This window comes from Dermacentor variabilis, chromosome 1 (genome assembly GCF_050947875.1).
Source record: "Dermacentor variabilis isolate Ectoservices chromosome 1, ASM5094787v1, whole genome shotgun sequence".
Lineage (NCBI taxonomy): Eukaryota > Metazoa > Arthropoda > Arachnida > Ixodida > Ixodidae > Dermacentor > Dermacentor variabilis.
In genome coordinates this window covers 16,173,151-16,192,147 of record NC_134568.1, presented here as the reverse complement: position 1 = coordinate 16,192,147, position 18,997 = coordinate 16,173,151, and the positions used below count along the sequence as shown (strand labels likewise).

The 18,997-nt window shown below is 49.2% G+C and overlaps 1 protein-coding gene across 1 annotated transcript in view; it reads right to left on the bottom strand.

Annotated features, from left to right (window-relative positions):
• Positions 1-18,997, bottom strand: part of Cad86C (Cadherin 86C) — an 80,632-nt gene that overhangs the window by 30,144 nt on the left and 31,491 nt on the right. The window contains exons 10-11 of the mRNA XM_075698370.1: positions 15,760-15,924; positions 12,968-13,038 (exon numbers count right to left, since the gene is read on the bottom strand). Of these exons, the coding sequence (XP_075554485.1) occupies positions 12,968-13,038; positions 15,760-15,924 (236 nt within the window). The remainder of the gene's footprint in view (positions 1-12,967; positions 13,039-15,759; positions 15,925-18,997) is intronic.

Genomic DNA, 18,997 nt, shown 5'->3' with positions numbered 1-18,997 from the left:
GCGGAAATCCAATCAGATCAGGGCACAGTGTTTACTAGCGCTTTGGCGACAACTTTTATCGAAAGGTGTGGGGTAAAGCTGTTACACAGCTCAGTGTACCACCCACAGTCGAATTCCGTTGAGAAGCTCCACTCCGTCATGAAGCGCCTGTTGAGAGCATTGTGTTTTGAACATCAAACTGACTGGGAGCTGTGTCTGCCTGGGGTGATGTTTGCATTACGGACCGCGCCGCATGCGGCTACGGGGTTTTCGCCAGCTGAACTGGTGTACGGTCGCTCGCTGCGATCTCCGCTTCGCATGCTTCGAGAATCGTGGGAAGGCAGGGGCGACGACCCAGTCGTGGTGGAGTACGTGCTTAAGCTCCTCGAACGCTTAAGAAGGGCACAGGAGTTGTCAGGTGAAGCAATGGCAAAGGCCCAGCAGAGGGCCAAGGTTTATTATGATCGGACCGCCAGGGCCCGTCGTTTTGAGGTGGGCGATGAGGTCATGATATTGCGCACATCGCTAAACAACAAACTAGACGTGCAGTGGGAGGGCCCAGCACGAATTGTTCAGAAACTGTCGGACGTTAACTACGTGGTGAGTCTGCCAGGAAAGCGGAAAGCACAGCAAGTTTACCACTGTAATCTGCTCAAACCTTATAGACAAAGGGAAGCAGTAGTGTGCATGATGGTAAACGTTCCCGAAGAGCTTCCGGTCGAGCTTCCGGGACTAAGCTCAGTGACGAACAGGAAAGACACCGATCAGGTCATTAGTGACTTAGTCAGTGGAGCATCGCTGTCGCCTGAGCAGAAAACCGAACTACACCAGCTCTTACAAGAGTTTCAAGGTCTGTTCTCTGAGAGGCCTGGTAGGACTTCTGTCCTCACTCATGACATAGAACTTACCTCCCCAGAGCCAGTACGATCCAAGGCGTATCGGGTGTCACCCCGCCAGAACGATATTATGGAGGCTGAGGTAAAGAAAATGCTACAGCTCGGTGTTATTGAGGCAGGTGAGAGTGATTATACCTCCCCTTTGATTTTAGTTGAGGTACCGGGCAAGGAACCTCGTCCTTGCGTCGACTACCGCAGGCTTAATTCCATCACTAAGGATCAAATTTATCCGATCCCTAACATCGAGGAGCGCCTTGAGAAAGTTAGTAGCGCTCAGTTTATTTCCACCCTAGATCTTGTCAGGGGTTATTGGCAGGTTCCACTTACAGAAGAGGCTAGTAGGTATGCGGCGTTCATTTCACCAATGGGAACATTCCGTCCTAAAGTGTTGAGTTTTGGTTTGAAGAACGCGCCATACTGTTTTTCAAGCCTCATGGATAAAGTGTTGCGGGGACAGCAAGAATTCGCTTTACCGTATCTAGACGACGTAGCGATATTCTCCGCATCCTGGTCTGAGCATATGGCACACTTGCGGGCAGTGCTAACCCGCCTGCGCGAAGCGGGCTTGACAGTCAAGGCTCCCAAGTGCCAGTTAGCACAGGCCGAGGTTGTCTACCTCGGTCACGTGATTGGTCAGGGTCGTCGCCGCCCCTCTGAAATAAAGGTGGCCGCTGTGCGAGACTTCCCGCAACCGCGCACGAAGACCGATATTCGGTCGTTCTTAGGTGTCGCCGGCTACTATCAGAGGTACATCCCCAGGTACTCTGATATCGCGGCTCCCCTGACGGATGCTCTAAGAAAAACAGAGCCCCAAACAGTCGTCTGGGACGAGACAAAGGAAAGAGCTTTTAGCGCCCTAAAAAGTGCCCTAACAAGCCAGCCTGTGCTACGATCGCCATACTACACAAAAGGGTTCGTAGTTCAGTGCGATGCTAGTGAGCGAGACATGGGCGTTGTACTGTGCCAACGGGAAAATGGAGAAGTAGAACACCCCGTCCTGTATGCTAGTCGTAAGCTGACCAGTCGTGAGCAGGCGTATAGCGCCACCGAGAAAGAGTGTGCGTGTCTCGTGTGGGCCGTTCAGAAATTGTCATGCTATCTAGCCGGCTCGAGGTTTATCATTGAGACGGATCACTGCCCTCTCCAATGGCTGCAGACCATCTCTCCCAAAAATGGCCGCCTCCTGCGCTGGAGCCTCGCTTTGCAACAATATTCCTTTGAGGTGCGTTACAAAAAGGGAGTCTCAACGGTAACGCCGATGGCTTAAGTCGAAGCCCCTAACGTAGGAATCAGCCTCAAAATTGTTTGTTACTGATGTTTTTCTTCCTGAGGCAGGATTTTTAACATATTGCTTTTGTTTAGTGTTTCAAAGTGATGACATGCTTTCTAGTGTAATTTTCCAATTTGTGGACGCGTTCTAAGTGCTGCTAGACTACTGTAAGGAACTAGGCAGTGGTATAGAAGGGGAAAGAGCCTGGCAGGGCTCAGTGAGGGTTGTGCCGTGCTTGCTGACTAAGCGGTTGAGTTTCAGCGTAGTTCTAACGCTTGCCGGGAACGAGAACAAAAATGTGAACTCTCCCGAAGTCACTTTGCAGTGTCCTGTGCGAACCTGAACGAGAGAACGAGGCCTTCCCTGTGCGCTGCGCTCAAGAAACGTCGAGGGACGCCCGACTTCGGTTATGAGCATCATCGAGCGACATCCCTCCGGACAGCGGATGCAGTCCCCTGTCCATCGGGATCTCCTTCCCCCGGCGGGGCGGTCTGTTACGTTTCGCCTACGACGCGCGGTTTAGCCGGCGCGGCTACAACAAAGCGGCAGACATTTTGGCCCGTTCGGCGTCGCCGCTACGCCTCCCCGCCAAGCGCGTCCAGGCATGTTCCGATGCCACGTGTCTTCATGTGCGTGTGTGAGTGTATGTGCATATTGGTGCCCACGCTTGTCGAAGCGCGGCAGCCGGGGAGAGGAGCTCCCAACAACTGTGAAGCGAGGGGGTCTGACAGGCGCCGACACGACAGTGTGAGCCACCTTCTCCTCCCCATTGTGCCCGACCGGCGGCTACACGACAGTGTGAGCCACCTTCTCCTCCCCATTGTGCCCGACCGGCGGCGACACGACAGTATGCGTCACCTTATCCCATTGTGCCCGAGCGGCACAGTCACGTGCTCGTCTATAGAGGGGTTCCTTCTTGCCCTCAACTGCGAGAGTATAAAAGCAGCTGCCCCCGGACGCCAAAGGAGGGCTCCGATTTCTTCTGTTGAGTAACGTGCTCTCCCGTCTCTCTACTTCGGTCAACCTGACCGCCAACTCTTTGCGATGTTAGAATAAACCAGTTGTTTTGTTGTTACCAGTCGACTCATGCTTTGCCGGGACCTTCGGATGCTTCCAGTTGTACCCCAGGCCGCCAGGCCAACGCTACCCTTGGGGCTTGCGACCCAGGTGCAACAACGGGCGTCAGCGCCGAGTTCCCAACAAATCGCACCAACGGTACGATTACAACAGCGGGCTAGTTGGTGCGAATCCATGAATACTTTGTTAAGCGCAAAAGGACAGACACAAGAAAGACGACAGGACCTGTCCTGTCGTCTTTCTTGTGTCTGTCTTTTTGCGCTTAACAAAGTATTCATGAAGACTAGAAGTTTGAAGTTGTAATTTATGTAATACAGTGCGAATTCGCGCTGTCTTCGACTCCCGTAGATCACATGCTACAGTTCGCTCATCACCAGTCCTGTAGTAAAAACCAGGCTCAAAACGAGAAGTAACTGTTTCTGCTCTTTCGAAAGTAACGAGCGTGGAAGCTACGTAGACCTTACTCTAATGCAGGGATTCTCACTAAATACCTCTGTCCTTAATATGAACATGAAGGTTCCTCCGTATCTGTGTAAGTCATTCGTAAATTTCTGCTTCCACTTGATGAAATTTGCGCATGCGGTCAAGTCGATAGTATTAGGCAGAATATTGCCACCTGGCGCAATAAAACAGACTGCGCCGAACTCCGAATCAGCAATGAACCCGAACCCGAACTGAAACGGTAATATTTTGGTTCGACACCCTCGTTACAATAGCCTATACGTATATAAAATTCTCCACCTGGCACCAGTTTTGCTGCAGCATGAGAATGTCCGACAAATGGATTTTTATGCCCTTGGTTGCGTCTTCGGGGAATAAGAGGAACCAGCTAGCCCAGAAACAAGTATTGCTACAACAAAAACACTACATATATGAGCTAGACGCATGGGGCCCATTCCTTATACTTGAACAAATTAATAACGTGTACCTATTGTAAACTACAGAACAATTTTTTTATTTTCCTTTGGCTAAGATGGCTGTCAATAATGCTTGACCGGTAGTTTTCCGGGGTCCCGGACACACTGCTGCCACAGCGCGAATAAAATGTCTACAATGTGAAGGGAACGGCTTGATGAAGAGTTCGCTAGCCAGTGCTGTCTGTATGACGTCATAATCCCTCTTTGTTTATTTATATTCTCTATGATGAGAAACAGGGTTCAAATTCACAAAGCCTTTCGTTCGTAAGTGCTACTTGGTATTGGTAGGCCACCTTCGATAATGATATGTCCGGATCCAGGATTGGCTGGAATGCGCTTTTACAAACAATTATAGCGTAAGAGGTTTTTCTGAATTCGTGCCCAGCTCATCTGAGGCTCTCACTCGCTCTTGCTGCTTTCTTTTACCAGCAGCAGCCTGTCCCGCAATTGCTACCGAGTGTGTAGGCACACTGCACTGAAGAACAATTAGAACAATAATTAGAACAGAGCGCGCGCTTAACTTCAATTACATTTTATTGACGGAAAACTGGTTCAGGTTCAGTGTTCGTACTGTTTGAATTATGCCTTCTTTCTGTCCTTTTGCTTTCGCGCCGCTCGTTTCATCATGAACCAGCACCAACTTGCCAATTCTTTTTCGTTTTTTTTTAGCATTGCACCGTGACAGCAGCGCCAGAGCCTAGTGAGCGGAGAAATCGAACTTGAATGGACGCGATGCACAATTGTCCCGACACCTCCGATCAGTTACCACGGGGCAAGTAGTGCCCGATACTTGAAAATGCCCAGCGCACATTCTTCCAATATGATTGGGCATGGTCGCACTCGAGATCAGAAGCACGAACGTTCCCAAGCTTGAGCTCGACAGAGCTCGAATTATAACACTCAGACGAGCCCACGAAACGTAAGTGAGACAATAATGCCCTAAGTCGACAAGAGATTTGCCTCTTGTTGGTTTAGTGTGTCACTTCACTTACTTCTCAAGCCCAAAGTCTAGTGGTGGCGATATTGGAGTGATAATTAAAAGCGTCACAGCGGCTTCTGACGGCTGTAAGGTGCCAATATCGGCCTATCACTTATTACTGTAGCGTGGCAACCTTACTTTACTCGCTGTATCACCATATGTCGGCAAGTCCCGTTTCAGCTGAACCAGAACGCAAAAACTTGCCTCGAGATAAACAATGGCTAGAAGGAACCGTGAACGTTTAACGGCTGCCTCCGCTCGATTGGCTATGCGTCTGGTGCTGATTTTAGTATGGAAAGCTTGAGGGTGCGGTGATATAGACAGAAAATGCGCTAGAAATATATGTCGCGTTACTGCTGCTGAACGCCTTATGCTACTGTGTTGCTGTACCCTTACCGCCAAGAGCAGGACGAATAATGCGTTTTCTTATCTCATGAGAATCCAACCTGTCAGTAACTTTAGTGGAAGAAGCCTTCACAAAATATTTGATATGCCTGGCTTTTCATACCACAACATTTCTATTAATAAACATAAATGCGCCCTCTGCGTGAACACTCTGTTCCTGAATGCAACAGTGACCGATATTTTTGTTAGTGTTTATATCATTATGTTAGCCAGTAAGGATTCCTTGATAAATATAACATAACTGCTCACTACCAGTGTCACCTAGAATAAATTTATTTTCGTAGCAGTGTAGAGGATACTTAGCGTCCATTATTTGGCGTAGGGGAGAAGTTGCACAATAGTTTTAGAACCGTAACTTACTCACAACTTAAAATACTCAGTGCTGCGAGTACGCACGTGCTCTACTGCCACTGCGGTAAAAGATGCTGAAAATACCTAAAGGAAAGCTTCAAAGATGCAGTGTCATGTTTTGGCTTTTTCATGAGCAATAATTCCCTATTAACTGAGTTACTAGCAAAATGTGACACTGCGCCGGTGCCAATGGGTGCTGTTACGTTTCGCCTACGACGCGCGGTAAAGCCGGCGCGGATGCAACGGACGCCGGGGCTTCGTTCAAAGCGGCAGACATTTTGGCCCGTTCGGCGCCGCCGCTACGCCTCCCTGCCAAGCGCGTCCAGGCATGTTCCAATGCCACGTGTCTTCATGTGCGTGTGTGTGTGTATGTGCATGTTGGTGCCCACGCTTGTCGAAGCGCGGCAGCCGGGGAGAGGAGCTCCCCCAACTGTGAAGCGAGGGGGTCTGACCGGCGCCGACACGACGTGTGAGCCACCTTCTCCTCCCATTGTGCCCCAGCGGCGCCGGCACGACGGCTGCGCCACCTTATCCCATTGTGCCCGAGCGGCACAGTCACGTGCTCGTCTATAGAGGGGTTCCTTCTTGCCCTCAACTGCGAGAGTATAAAAGCAGCTGCCCCCGGACGCCAAAGAGGCTCCGATTTCTTCTGTTGAGTAACGTGCTCTCCCGTCTCTCTACTTCGGTCGACCTGACCGCCAACTCTTTGCGATGTTAGAATAAACAAGTTGTTTTGCTGTTACCAGTCGACTCATGCTTTGCCGGGACCTTCGGATGCTTCCAGTTGTACCCCAGGCCGCCAGGCCAACGCTACCCTTGGGGCTTGCGACCCAGGTGCAACAACGGGCGTCAGCGCCGAGTTCCCAACAACTCGTGCCAGCGGTGCGATTACAACAACTGTCTGCCAGCGGTGAGATCGCGACAACGGAGGCCAGCAGCGAAGATATGCAGTTGACTGTATGCTGAGCAGCTCAACGACCATCCGGGAGCAGTGCAACGAGCCCTGTGTGATGACTGGTTGCCTGCAGCGGAACGACTGCGCTGAATTCTTGGCTACGAGGTTTGGTGAGTGCGGGACTTTCTTCTTCTGAGCTTTGCCAGGCTTTTGTTAGTGTCAGAAACAGAGCTGGTAATTGTGGTTGTCGTTGCTGCCGGGTTAGTTTGCGGCAAGACAATAATAGGCAGTAGAGAAAGCAGCATTCAGAGCAGCCATGGATTTGAAGTCGTTGCGCAAACCGAAATTGCTGGAGCTTGCAAGAGAGTTGGGTCTGGATGTCTCAGACAAACTCAGAAAACCAGAACTGCTAAGGGCTATTCTTGAGTTAGAAGCTGAGGATGACGAGCTGTCGGAATGCCTTGAGACCATTGAGGAGAGGGAGACGGCAAAAAGACAGGAGCGCGAAATTAAAGAACAGAAAGAAAAAGAAGAGCGTGAACGTAAAGAACAGAAAGAGCGAGAGCAACAAGAGCGCGACCGTCAACACGCTTTGGAAATGAAGCGTCTCGAGGTACAGATGGAACGCGCTCGTAATGGAAGTCAGGCACACGGTGCAGGAGAACGCGTATTATTCAAAATGACTGACCTGATGCGGCCGTTTAAGCTTGGAGAGGACATTGGTTTGTTCCTGGTTAACTTTGAGCGAACGTGCGAGAAGCAGGGGTTCTCTCGGGAAACGTGGCCACAGCGCTTGCTCACTTTGTTACCCGGCGAGGCGGCCGACGTAGTCGCTCGCTTGAATAGAGAGGAGGCAGAGGATTTCGACAAAGTGAAATCGAGTCTGCTAAAAAAGTACAGGCTGTCAGCGGAGGCGTTCCGTCGGAAGTTTCGGGAAAATGAGAAAGGCAAAAGTGAGTCATATACAGAGTTTGCCTACAGGTTTATGTCAAACATGCCGGAGTGGCTCAAAGAAGAGAAAGCGTTTGGTGACCACGAGAAAGTTCTGCAGTGTTTCGGGCTGGAACAGTTTTATAGTCGGTTACCTGAGAACGTGCGGTACTGGGTCTTGGATAGGCCAGACGTTTGTACGGTGGCTAAAGCCGCTGAGCTAGCCGAGGAGTTTGTGACGCGTCGGGCTCCCGGAGCTAAGGACGGTCAAAAGGGTGAATTTGGCTCCAAGTTTGAGAGGCCGAAGTTCACACCCATGAGAGCAAGGGGGGACACACGTAGTGCGGATGCGAGTGAAAGTCCGACCGAACGTAAGGAGACGGCGGCAGCCGAAGCCGAACGCAGAAAGCGGTTCGAGACGAGGCAAGCGCGCGTGTGTTACACGTGCCAGAAGCCGGGTCACTTTTCGGCGCAGTGTCCGGAAACAAAAACAAAAGTCGTGTTTTTGTCATTATGCAGCACTGACGAGAACATGAAGCTTCTCGAGCCTTACATGCGTGACCTCCTCGTGAACGGGAAAGAGTGCCGAGTGCTTCGCGATTCCGCAGCTACAATGGATGTAGTTCACCCCTCTTACGTAGAACCCCATATGTTCACGGGCGAGTGCGCATGGATCAAGCAAGCCGTGGAAGCTCATAGTGTGTGTCTGCCCGTAGCAAAAGTGCTTATTGAAGGACCTTTCGGAGCACTTGAGACGGAGGCCGCAGTGTCATCTATGCTGCCCCCCCCCCCCCCCCAGTACCCGTACCTATTTTCCAACAGGTCCGATCACCTCCTGCGCGAGAAGGGGCTTTTGTTTGGTGAGGCTAGCGTTCAGGCCTTAACCAGATCGAAGGTTCGGGAGCTCGCTGCAAAGGCGGTAGTTGCGGGGCCGACGTTGTCGAACAATGAGAAAGGGTCAGAGGCGCAGCAAGCTGATATTCAGAGCACGCCCGAACTGAATAAAATTGAGTCTGTAACGTTAAAGGCACCAGATACTGGAGAGGAAATTCCCGATGCGGGAAAGTTAGAAGAGCCATCTGCAGATTTGCTCATCGCGCCTACGTCAGACGGACTGGATAGGTTGCTAAAAGTCAGCCGGTCGGCTTTGATAGCCGAGCAAAAGAAGGATGGCAGCCTAGAAAACATACGCTGCAATGTCAAGGAAGGTATCGCCAGGAAAAATGCGCGTTTTGTGGAAAGAGGTGGAGTCCTGTACCGGAAGTATCTAGACCGCAGGGGAGTGGAGTTCGATCAGTTGATCGTTCCTCAATGCTATCGTCAGGATCTGTTGCGCTTGTCGCACGGGGGTTCATGGTCCGGACACCTAGGAGTTAAGAAAACTAAGGACCGTCTCTTGCAAGAGTACTATTGGCCAGGGTGTTTTCGGGACGCAGACCACTTCGTGTGGACATGTGACACCTGTCAGCGGGTGGTCAAACCAGGGGACAAATCGAGGGCGCCGTTGAGATTGGTACCTATCATTACGGAGCCTTTTAGACGGCTCGTTATTGATACAGTGGGACCTCTGCCGGTAACAGCTACGGGGTACAGACACATTTTGACTGTGATCTGCCCAGCGACAAAGTTCCCTGAAGCAGTGCCGCTTAAAGAACTCAGCTCAGTTGAGATAGTCAATGCACTACTGTCCATATTTGCGCGAGTTGGTTTTCCTGCGGAAATCCAATCAGATCAGGGCACAGTGTTTACTAGCGCTTTGACGACAACTTTTCTCGAAAGGTGTGGGGTAAAGCTGTTACACAGCTCAGTGTACCACCCACAGTCGAATTCCGTTGAGAAGCTCCACTCCGTCATGAAGCGCGTGTTGAGAGCATTGTGTTTTGAACATCAAACTGACTGGGAGCTGTGTCTGCCTGGGGTGATGTTTGCATTAAGGACCGCGCCGCATGCGGCTACGGGGTTTTCGCCAGCTGAGCTGGTGTACGGTCGCTCGCTGCGATCTCCGCTTCGCATGCTTCGAGAATCGTGGGAAGGCAGGGGCGACGACCCAGTCGTGGTGGAGTACGTGCTTAAGCTCCTCGAACGCTTAAGAAGGGCACAGGAGTTGTCAGGTGAAGCAATGGCAAAGGCCCAGCAGAGGGCCAAGGTTTATTATGATCGGACCGCCAGGGCCCGTCGTTTTGAGGTGGGCGATGAGGTCATGATATTGCGCACATCGCTAAACAACAAACTAGACGAGCAGTGGGAGGGCCCAGCACGGATTGTTCAAAAACTGTCGGACGTTAACTACGTGGTGAGTCTGCCAGGAAAGCGGAAAGCACAGCAAGTTTACCACTGTAATCTGCTCAAACCTTATAGACAAAGGGAAGCAGTGGTGTGCATGATGGTAAACGTTCCTGAAGAGCTTCCGGTCGAGCTTCCGGGACTAGGCTCAGTGACGAACAGGGAAGACACCGATCAAGTCATTAGTGACTTAATCAGTAAAGCATCGCTGTCGCCTGAGCAGAAAACCGAACTACACCAGCTCTTACAAGAGTTTCAAGGTCTGTTCTCTGAGAGGCCTGGTAGGACTTCTGTCCTTACTCATGATATAGAACTTACCTCCCCAGAGCCAGTACGATCCAAGGCGTACCGGGTGTCACCCCGCCAGAGCGATATTATGGAGGCTGAGGTAAAGAAAATGCTACAGCTCGGTGTTATTGAGGCAGGTGAGAGTGATTATACCTCCCCTTTGATTTTAGTTGAGGTACCGGGCAAGGAACCTCGTCCTTGCGTCGACTACCGCAGGCTTAATTCCATCACTAAGGATCAAATTTATCCGATCCCTAACATCGAGGAGCGCCTTGAGAAAGTTAGTAGCGCTCAGTTTATTTCCACCCTAGATCTTGTCAGGGGTTATTGGCAGGTTCCACTTACAGAAGAGGCTAGTAGGTATGCGGCGTTCATTTCACCAATGGGAACATTCCGTCCTAAAGTGTTGAGTTTTGGTTTGAAGAACGCGCCATACTGTTTTTCAAGCCTCATGGATAAAGTGTTGCGGGGACAGCAAGAATTCGCTTTACCGTATTTAGACGACGTAGCGATATTCTCCGCATCCTGGTCTGAGCATATGGCACACTTGCGGGCAGTATTAACCCGCCTGGGCGAAGCGGGCTTGACAGTCAAGGCTCCCAAGTGCCAGTTAGCACAGGCCGAGGTTGTCTACCTCGGTCACGTGATTGGTCAGGGTCGTCGCCGCCCCTCTGAAATAAAGGTGGCCGCTGTGCGAGACTTCCCGCAACCGCGCACGAAGACCGATATTCGGTCGTTCTTAGGTGTCGCCGGCTACTATCAGAGGTACATCCCCAGGTACTCTGATATCGCGGCTCCCCTGACGGATGCTCTAAGAAAGACACAGCCGCAAACAGTCGTCTGGGACGAGACAAAGGAAAGAGCTTTTAGCGCCCTAAAGAGTGCCCTAACAAGCCAGCCTGTGCTACGATCGCCAGACTATACAAAAGGGTTCGTTGTTCAGTGCGATGCTAGTGAGCGAGGCATGGGCGTTGTACTGTGCCAACGGGAAAATGGAGAAGTAGAACACCCCGTCCTGTATGCTAGTCGTAAGCTGACCAGTCGTGAGCAGGCGTATAGCGCCACCGAGAAAGAGTGTGCATGTCTCGTGTGGGCCGTTCAGAAATTGTCATGCTATCTAGCCGGCTCGAGGTTTATCATTGAGACGGATCACTGCCCTCTCCAATGGCTGCAGACCATCTCTCCCAAAAATGGCCGCCTCCTGCGCTGGAGCCTCGCTTTGCAACAATATTCTTTTGAGGTGCGTTACAAAAAGGGGAGTCTCAACGGTAACGCCGATGGCTTAAGTCGAAGCCCCTAACGTATGAATCAGCCTCAAAATTGTTTGTTACTGATGTTTTTCTTCCTGAGGCAGGATTTTTAACATATTGCTTTTGTGTAGTGTTTCAAAGTGATGATGTTCTTTCTAGTGCAATTTTCCAATTTGTGGACGCGTTCTGAGTGCTGCTAGACTACTGTAAGGAACTAGGCAGTGGTATAAAAGGGGAAAGAGCCTGGCAGGGCTTAGTGAGGGTTGTGCCGTGCTTGCTGACTGAGCGGTTGAGTTTCAGCGTAGTTCTAACGCTTGCCGGGAACGAGAACAAAAATGTGAACTCTCCCGAAGTCACTTTGCAGTGTCCTGTGCGAACCTGAACGAGAGAACGAGGCCTTCTCTGTGCGCTGCGCTCAAGAAACGTCGAGGGACGCCCGACTTCGGTTATGAGCATCATCGAGCGACATCCCTCCGGACAGCGGATGCAGTCCCCTGACCATCGGGATCTCCTTCCCCCGGCGGGGCGGTCTGTTACGTTTCGCCTACGACGCGCGGTAAAGCCGGCGCGGATGCAACGGACGCCGGGGCTTCGTTCAAAGCGGCAGACATTTTGGCCCGTTCGGCGCCGCCGCTACGCCTCCCTGCCAAGCGCGTCCAGGCATGTTCCAATGCCACGTGTCTTCATGTGCGTGTGTGTGTGTATGTGCATGTTGGTGCCCACGCTTGTCGAAGCGCGGCAGCCGGGGAGAGGAGCTCCCCTAACTGTGAAGCGAGGGGTCTGACCGGCGCCGACACGACGTGTGAGCCACCTTCTCCTCCCATTGTGCCCCAGCGGCGCCGGCACGACGGCTGCGCCACCTTATCCCATTGTGCCCGAGCGGCACAGTCACGTGCTCGTCTATAGAGGGGTTCCTTCTTGCCCTCAACTGCGAGAGTATAAAAGCAGCTGCCCCCGGACGCCAAAGAGGCTCCGATTTCTTCTGTTGAGTAACGTGCTCTCCCGTCTCTCTACTTCGGTCGACCTGACCGCCAACTGTTTGCGATGTTAGAATAAACAAGTTGTTTTGCTGTTACCAGTCGACTCATGCTTTGCCGGGACCTTCGGATGCTTCCAGTTGTACCCCAGGCCGCCAGGCCAACGCTACCCTTGGGGCTTGCGACCCAGGTGCAACAACGGGCGTCAGCGCCGAGTTCCCAACAACTCGTGCCAGCGGTGCGATTACAACAGTGCGCATTGGGATAGAGGGACTCATTGAAGTTATAGCGCATACAAAGACATGCTGAATTCTCATCGACGTGTTGTAACCTTTGCGAATTAGGCTTTTTTAATGCAATGGACCGGTAATGTGAAATTAAAGATTGAAATCAATTGCTAAACGGCCCATCTGCGTTGTGCATGACGTTCGACGGGTGCAATCATATCGACGATTTTAGGAACCACTCACTTTGCGGCGATGGGTCCATTCAGAGATGTGTACTTGATTGTGCCAAAGTTCCCAGTGTCCGGGTCAGTGGCCTGCATTTTCGTTAGCGCAACAAGACCATCAACGCGTTTATTGGTTCGAACCCAAAGAGTTTTTTTTTCTCGAAAATTACTAGAGCAAACTCTGCCGTCATGTCTCTGCTCAGCCAGCATGGAAAGGATGCAAGGTTAGTGCATGAATTTGCCTAAACATCGTACTTTTGTCTTGAAACCGCGTTATGACTTCGCATATTAATCATTTTCAACAAAGCATCGTGTTACAATTGCAACAATATGCAATGATTATTCATGTGCGCCGAGTCTTGCCACCTTCGGTGAGTAGAAAATTATTATTGCTCGCAAATTTAGAATAAAGGCAAATAAAGCGCAGTATACCAAGGCACAAGAACGTATCAAGCCACAAGCACCAAAATTCGATAAATCAATGTATAAAGCATCATTTCCATGGCAGCTGAATGATCGCATAACCAATGTTCCATTTAGTAATGTACTAGTAGAAAACTGTCCACACCAGCCATCACTCGTTATAAAAAAAGTCTTCAATTACGGATTGCACGTATTTCTTTTACGCGAGCGCGAAGGTGATGAATGTCGGCAAATTTCTTGGCATGGTAAACGCATGAACAACTTCAAAGAAATGCAAAAGTATGATGAAAAAAAAAGGAATTCTAGAAGCTCGTTAGAAGCCGTTTTACCACCGACGATTTCTTAGTGTGCTTTTGTGAAAATGTGACAGATTATGCCTGAGCTCCATGTCATTATTCTTTGGGGTTGAAAGCAATACATCAATTAATATAGAATGGTAAATTTATGGTCTTGGCAACATAATTCTTTCTTAAACCAATTTTACCTGCCACCTTCTAAGAACCTCCGTTTTTGAGCTCGCAGTATACCACGGTATTCGAGGGTGTAAAGCATAGGCACCAAATTCTACAGACCATGTACAATATGGTTGAATGCGCAGATTTTATTTTAGACTAAGCACGCGCAAGTTTACGGGATTAGGCTCGCCTTTAAAGCACCCATAAATTAGGTTATATTGGTAAAGGGCTTTTTTAGAGGCAATATTTTTATTCACTTGGCGGTAAAAGGTTGATTACTACAGTGGAGAAAATGAATAGCTAAACTTCGTTTTTTGCTTAATTTCGCACGAGAATCTCAGTTTGACGTCACGGGATTTTAAGTATTTTTCCGTATATCTGCACCGTATTGACGATGTTAAAAGTCTAGAAAGTTGCTAGGTAGGGTTTTTGTTTTTTCTAGAATGAAATGTGGGGTCCTTCTTAACCAATTATGAATAAGCTAGATTTTAGAAGACGCTGTAAAAAATCCATGACAACACAACGAGCTGCTCCGAGAACATGGTGGTGGCGTCGCCCCCTCGTCTTTCAGTTTTGTATTTTTTCTGGCTTACCAAGGCTCTACACTTACGGTAACAGTGGGCGCTTTGCTTTTGTGGAAGCGTAATTTACTAACACAGGTTAACTCTTCTTTGTGCACTGTAAAAAAAAAAAAAAACTGACACATTCATAGAAGCATTATACAAGGTGTCCCAGCTATATTTAGAGAAAGTTTGAAAAGATGAATAAAGGGAAATCAGACATCCACCCGTTCGTAGCATTTGCTACAAAGGCTTACATTCGACTACATTCGACTTCGCCCTGTCATCTGCTAGCCACCTGGTTAGCTCAGATGGTGTACAGGTTACCCCGGAAAGGCGGTGGTCCCGGGTTCGAGTCCCGGACCAGGACGAATTTTTCTTCAACTATGAGGCTTTCCTTTCGAGGGACTCGTATGGGCTTCATTTGTAGTAATTGCTACGAATGGGTGGATGTCTGATTTCTCTTTATTCATTGCTTCTCTCCACCTTGCGGGTTTCCGCAGAACTACTACGTCAAAGTTTGAAAAGATTCACGTACACACGTAGCTGGACCGAGCAAAGGTAATGTTGTTTGCCGTCGCTTGGAGATACTCAAACTGTTTTTTTTTTTCATTCCGCCTAATCAGATGATTAGTCTTAATTATTTATTCGCCCTCTCAAATATTATAATTCCATGAAAAGTGTGAATGAGAAAATTGTAGAACAACATGAAAAACTCCCGATACAGCTTTCTGTCGCTCAATACGTGCTACGCGTGTTTTCTTTCTTTAAGTGCTTTCCCGAGCGTGAAATAAGCCCGCGAATACACGCAAAGTGCCTCGAGCGGCCAATCACGTGGCAATTTTGCGTGCATTTGCTGGATTCTTTCACGCTCGCAAAAACACTTTTACGTAGCACGCATTGAGCAAAAGTGTATCAGGAGTTTTCCATGTCGCTCTGCAATTTTCTCATTGACACTTTTCATCTAATCATAATATTTGAGAATTTGATTAATTTATTAAAACTAATTATGTAATTAAGCGGCATGAAAAAATATGTTCGAGTATTTCCAAGCGACGGCAAACAACATTACGTTTGTGCGGCCCAGCTACGTGGCGTATGCATATTTTTAAACTCCAGATAATGTTAGCTGGGACACCCTGTATAATCTCCTTTTTATATGCTGGTTGACTACTTGCGATTATGTTTGTACCACTACCCTCTGCAACGCCCGCTTAGGGCCTTGAAGGTAACACAAACAAACAAACAAACAAACAAACAAACAAACAAACAAACAAACAAACAAATGCTCGTCTGGTGTGTCTAGCACAAGCAGACGCAACTATAGCAGAATCGACCACACACGTGCGTAGCATCGCTTGCGGGTCACTCACAGTGACGGCAGTAATGGCGGTGCCCGGCCTGGCGTCTTCGGCCACAACCACCTCGTACATGTCGCTGGTGAACATGGGGGCGTGGTCGTTCGTGTCCACAATGTTCACCCGCACCGCCACGGACGACGTCAGAGGTTGCACCGCCTCCGTCTCGGCCGCCACGATCTGCAGTTGCGTTTAGTGAGCGCTCGAGCAGTGCTGCAAGTGATGTCGTGCAGCATGGTAACAGCAGCTACAATTTCTTCGCTACTATCGACGAATGTATTGCAAGTATGCAATTTCGGAATGCCATTCCCTAACATCTCCCGAGCCACAGAGGGGCCTCCAATCCGGTCCTGCTGAAGAAGAAGGAGTTGCTCCGAATAAGGTGCAATGGTGTTCCAAAATTTTCTACATTTTTCTCGGATATAGCTGTTACGCCTTAGTGTCGTCGCTTGCTTTGGCACTCTTGATTGCAAAAGATCTGATGCTTTCAATGCGATCGACGTGTAGCCCATAATATAAGCTCAGCCGAGAAGCCGCGTAAACGTACTAAGCTACAAAGCAACATAAGTGGAGTAAAGGCGCACGCAAAGCCACGCGTAGTGATTTCGCCGCTAGCCTCACTGTCACTAACCAAAATTACAACAGCAGGCTTCACTGTGTGCACGAACTTTCTGAACACGAATACAAATATGTTCACACCGCTAAACCTTTTCTCGTTCTACGCAAAGTAATAAGGTGGCGCATATGCTCTCAAACGGGCTTGTGCCGTTGCTGTACCCTAAATATAAGGTAAACCGGCGATATCCCGGAAATAACGCACAAACCTCCGCCATACAAGTAGCTTCTCCTCTGGGTTCACTTTTCGCATCACGTCAGCTTCAAGTCGCTGCCTCTTCTCTCGCTTTCTTTTTGGGTGTGTGATAAGCTTGTCGAGCAGGTTTCGCGTTTTCCACCGCTACATAATCTTCACGAATTTGGCAAATCTGTCGAGGACGCATGGCTTATATTCTTCCGCGTTTGCTCTCAGGTTCCTAGTCGTCATCAAGGGCACGTATTGTTGTCTCCATGGCTCTAAACTAAGTTGCGCAGTAGTCTCCAACACTTTACAAACATTCAAGAAGTGCTGACTTTGTCACCTTCATCTGTTCATTGCCTGTCGACGCATCATTACTACACACTAACTCCTTTCTTGCGGCAGGCTTTATTATTATTAGTTTTCTGTTTAATGATCAGGACATTAACAATCACAATTAGAGGCTAATACAACTGCTCCATATGTGCCACTCTTTACTGTGGACTAAGCAAAAACAAGAACAAGAACGACAAGAAGAGCTACATAATCGCCACCTAATTCACGCCCTGTTGCCGTGGCTGCTGAAGGACGACGACGACGACGACATTGGCGAGTTGTGGGAGGAGGAGGACTGCACATTTATTGATGATAGAAAAAAAAAAAACGGGGGGAATGGTGCGGTGCAGGGTGGTCCCTATTCCAAGACTCCAGTGGCCACCGCGACCCGCCCAGTTTGATCCAGGAGGCCTTTCTGGGCCTCGAAGTCAGCAAGAGCAAGGATGGCCTCCCGGGGCTCCCTTAGTAAGGTGAGTACCAAAGATGAATTAATAGTATGATGTCTTTTGGCGCACTCCCATGTTACGTGAGGCAATGAAGGCAAGGAACCGCACCACGAGCAAGAGTTCTTGTACAAGGTTGGGTTTAGTTTACGGTATCTACCTAAATGTGGGTAGGTATGCGCATCTGTATTCTTCTGTATTTCTGCGCCTGCTCCACATTGAGTAGTTTGTGTGGTGGGCGCACTGTTGTCGGCTTCATCGCTGGGAGTGTTGCCATGATAACGGGTATGTGCCGCTAACTTAACGGCGCTGCATCTACATCTACACAACGGAGATCTTACTGACTACTGGAGTGAACATTATTGTGCACTCTGAATAAAGAACAATGTGCAGTTAATCGCTTGGAATAGGCGTTCATTTTATCCCAGTGCCAATCCTCAAGGAGGAGATTCTTGTCAGGTTAAAATAAAGCTGAAACAAGTGACCTGCTCGATGAGCGCGCAAAATTAGTAGGAATCAGACCGCGGTGTGCTGGCATGTTAATAACAAAAGTGAAGGAGGCCAACAGAGTCTGCTCGTTGTTAGAGAATCTGTTATATAGGGTGTTTTTATTGCGATAGCAATTAATGACACTCCATGCGCCTTTCTGCCGTTGGTGTTGGTGTCACCGTGCTGTTCTGTATTAATTCCCACGACGATAACATCGTCGCCGCGCGCCGAATGCTGTATGTTCGAGTGAAAGTGTGCGAGCGTGAGCCGGCGATGGTGGCTCAATCTCGCGCGCGCAAGGAAGGAAAGCGGTGAGGAAGCGCGCCGTTATCCGTCGTGCGCAAGGCACAGGGAGGGGGAGGGGGGCTTTTAACTGTGGCGGCGGCTGCGTATGGCGCGGCTGCGGGGGCCCTAGCTTGAAAGCTATCTGCGATGGGGACAGAGTGCGCCGAGTACTGGTAGCTTCGTGTGCGGTGTGTTCTCGCCGCTTAGTTCGAGCCGAAAGGAGAGCCAGCACGAAGGTCAGTTTGCTCGCTGCTGTTGCCACGCGTTTTGATTTGAGGGTTTTCTTAGCGAGTGTGCGTGGTCATCGAGTGAGATGTGTTCATGTTTACGTGTGAACGCGTGACATCTTGCTTGTTAATTTAGTTAGTAAGAGATTTTTGCAAGTTTATATGGCCGATAAAACTAATGTCGTTACTTCGTATAGCTGTCTACTAATTTGCTATCGCAATGGATGTTTTGTCTTCCGAGCGAAACTGCGACTTCTTTAGCTACTCCAAATTTTTAAATATTAACTTGCGGCAGAAAGCACAATTCTAACGCTTGAGCTACAGTACTCAATGAGGCGGCCATTACTTCTACAAGGAATCAAAATACTTAAGTGAATAATTAGGATAATTACACGAATTAACTAAAAAATTTAAAATTAATTACTATATGACACAATCAAATTACGAATTGCAGTTCGTGCTTTCGCAAGGCATATCCCCTTGGAACGAATTCCGAGGACGGCACCGGTTTCGAGGTATATGGCGTCAACTAGCGGTAAGAATGCACTGTCGCGGCACTTTTTAAAGAAAATGCTGTTTTATGCATTGCAGTACAAAAGGAACTGGAACGCCAATGCATTTCGTCAGACACTGAAAATTAATATCTCGACACTGGTGTAATCTTAAGAATTCGTTCCAAG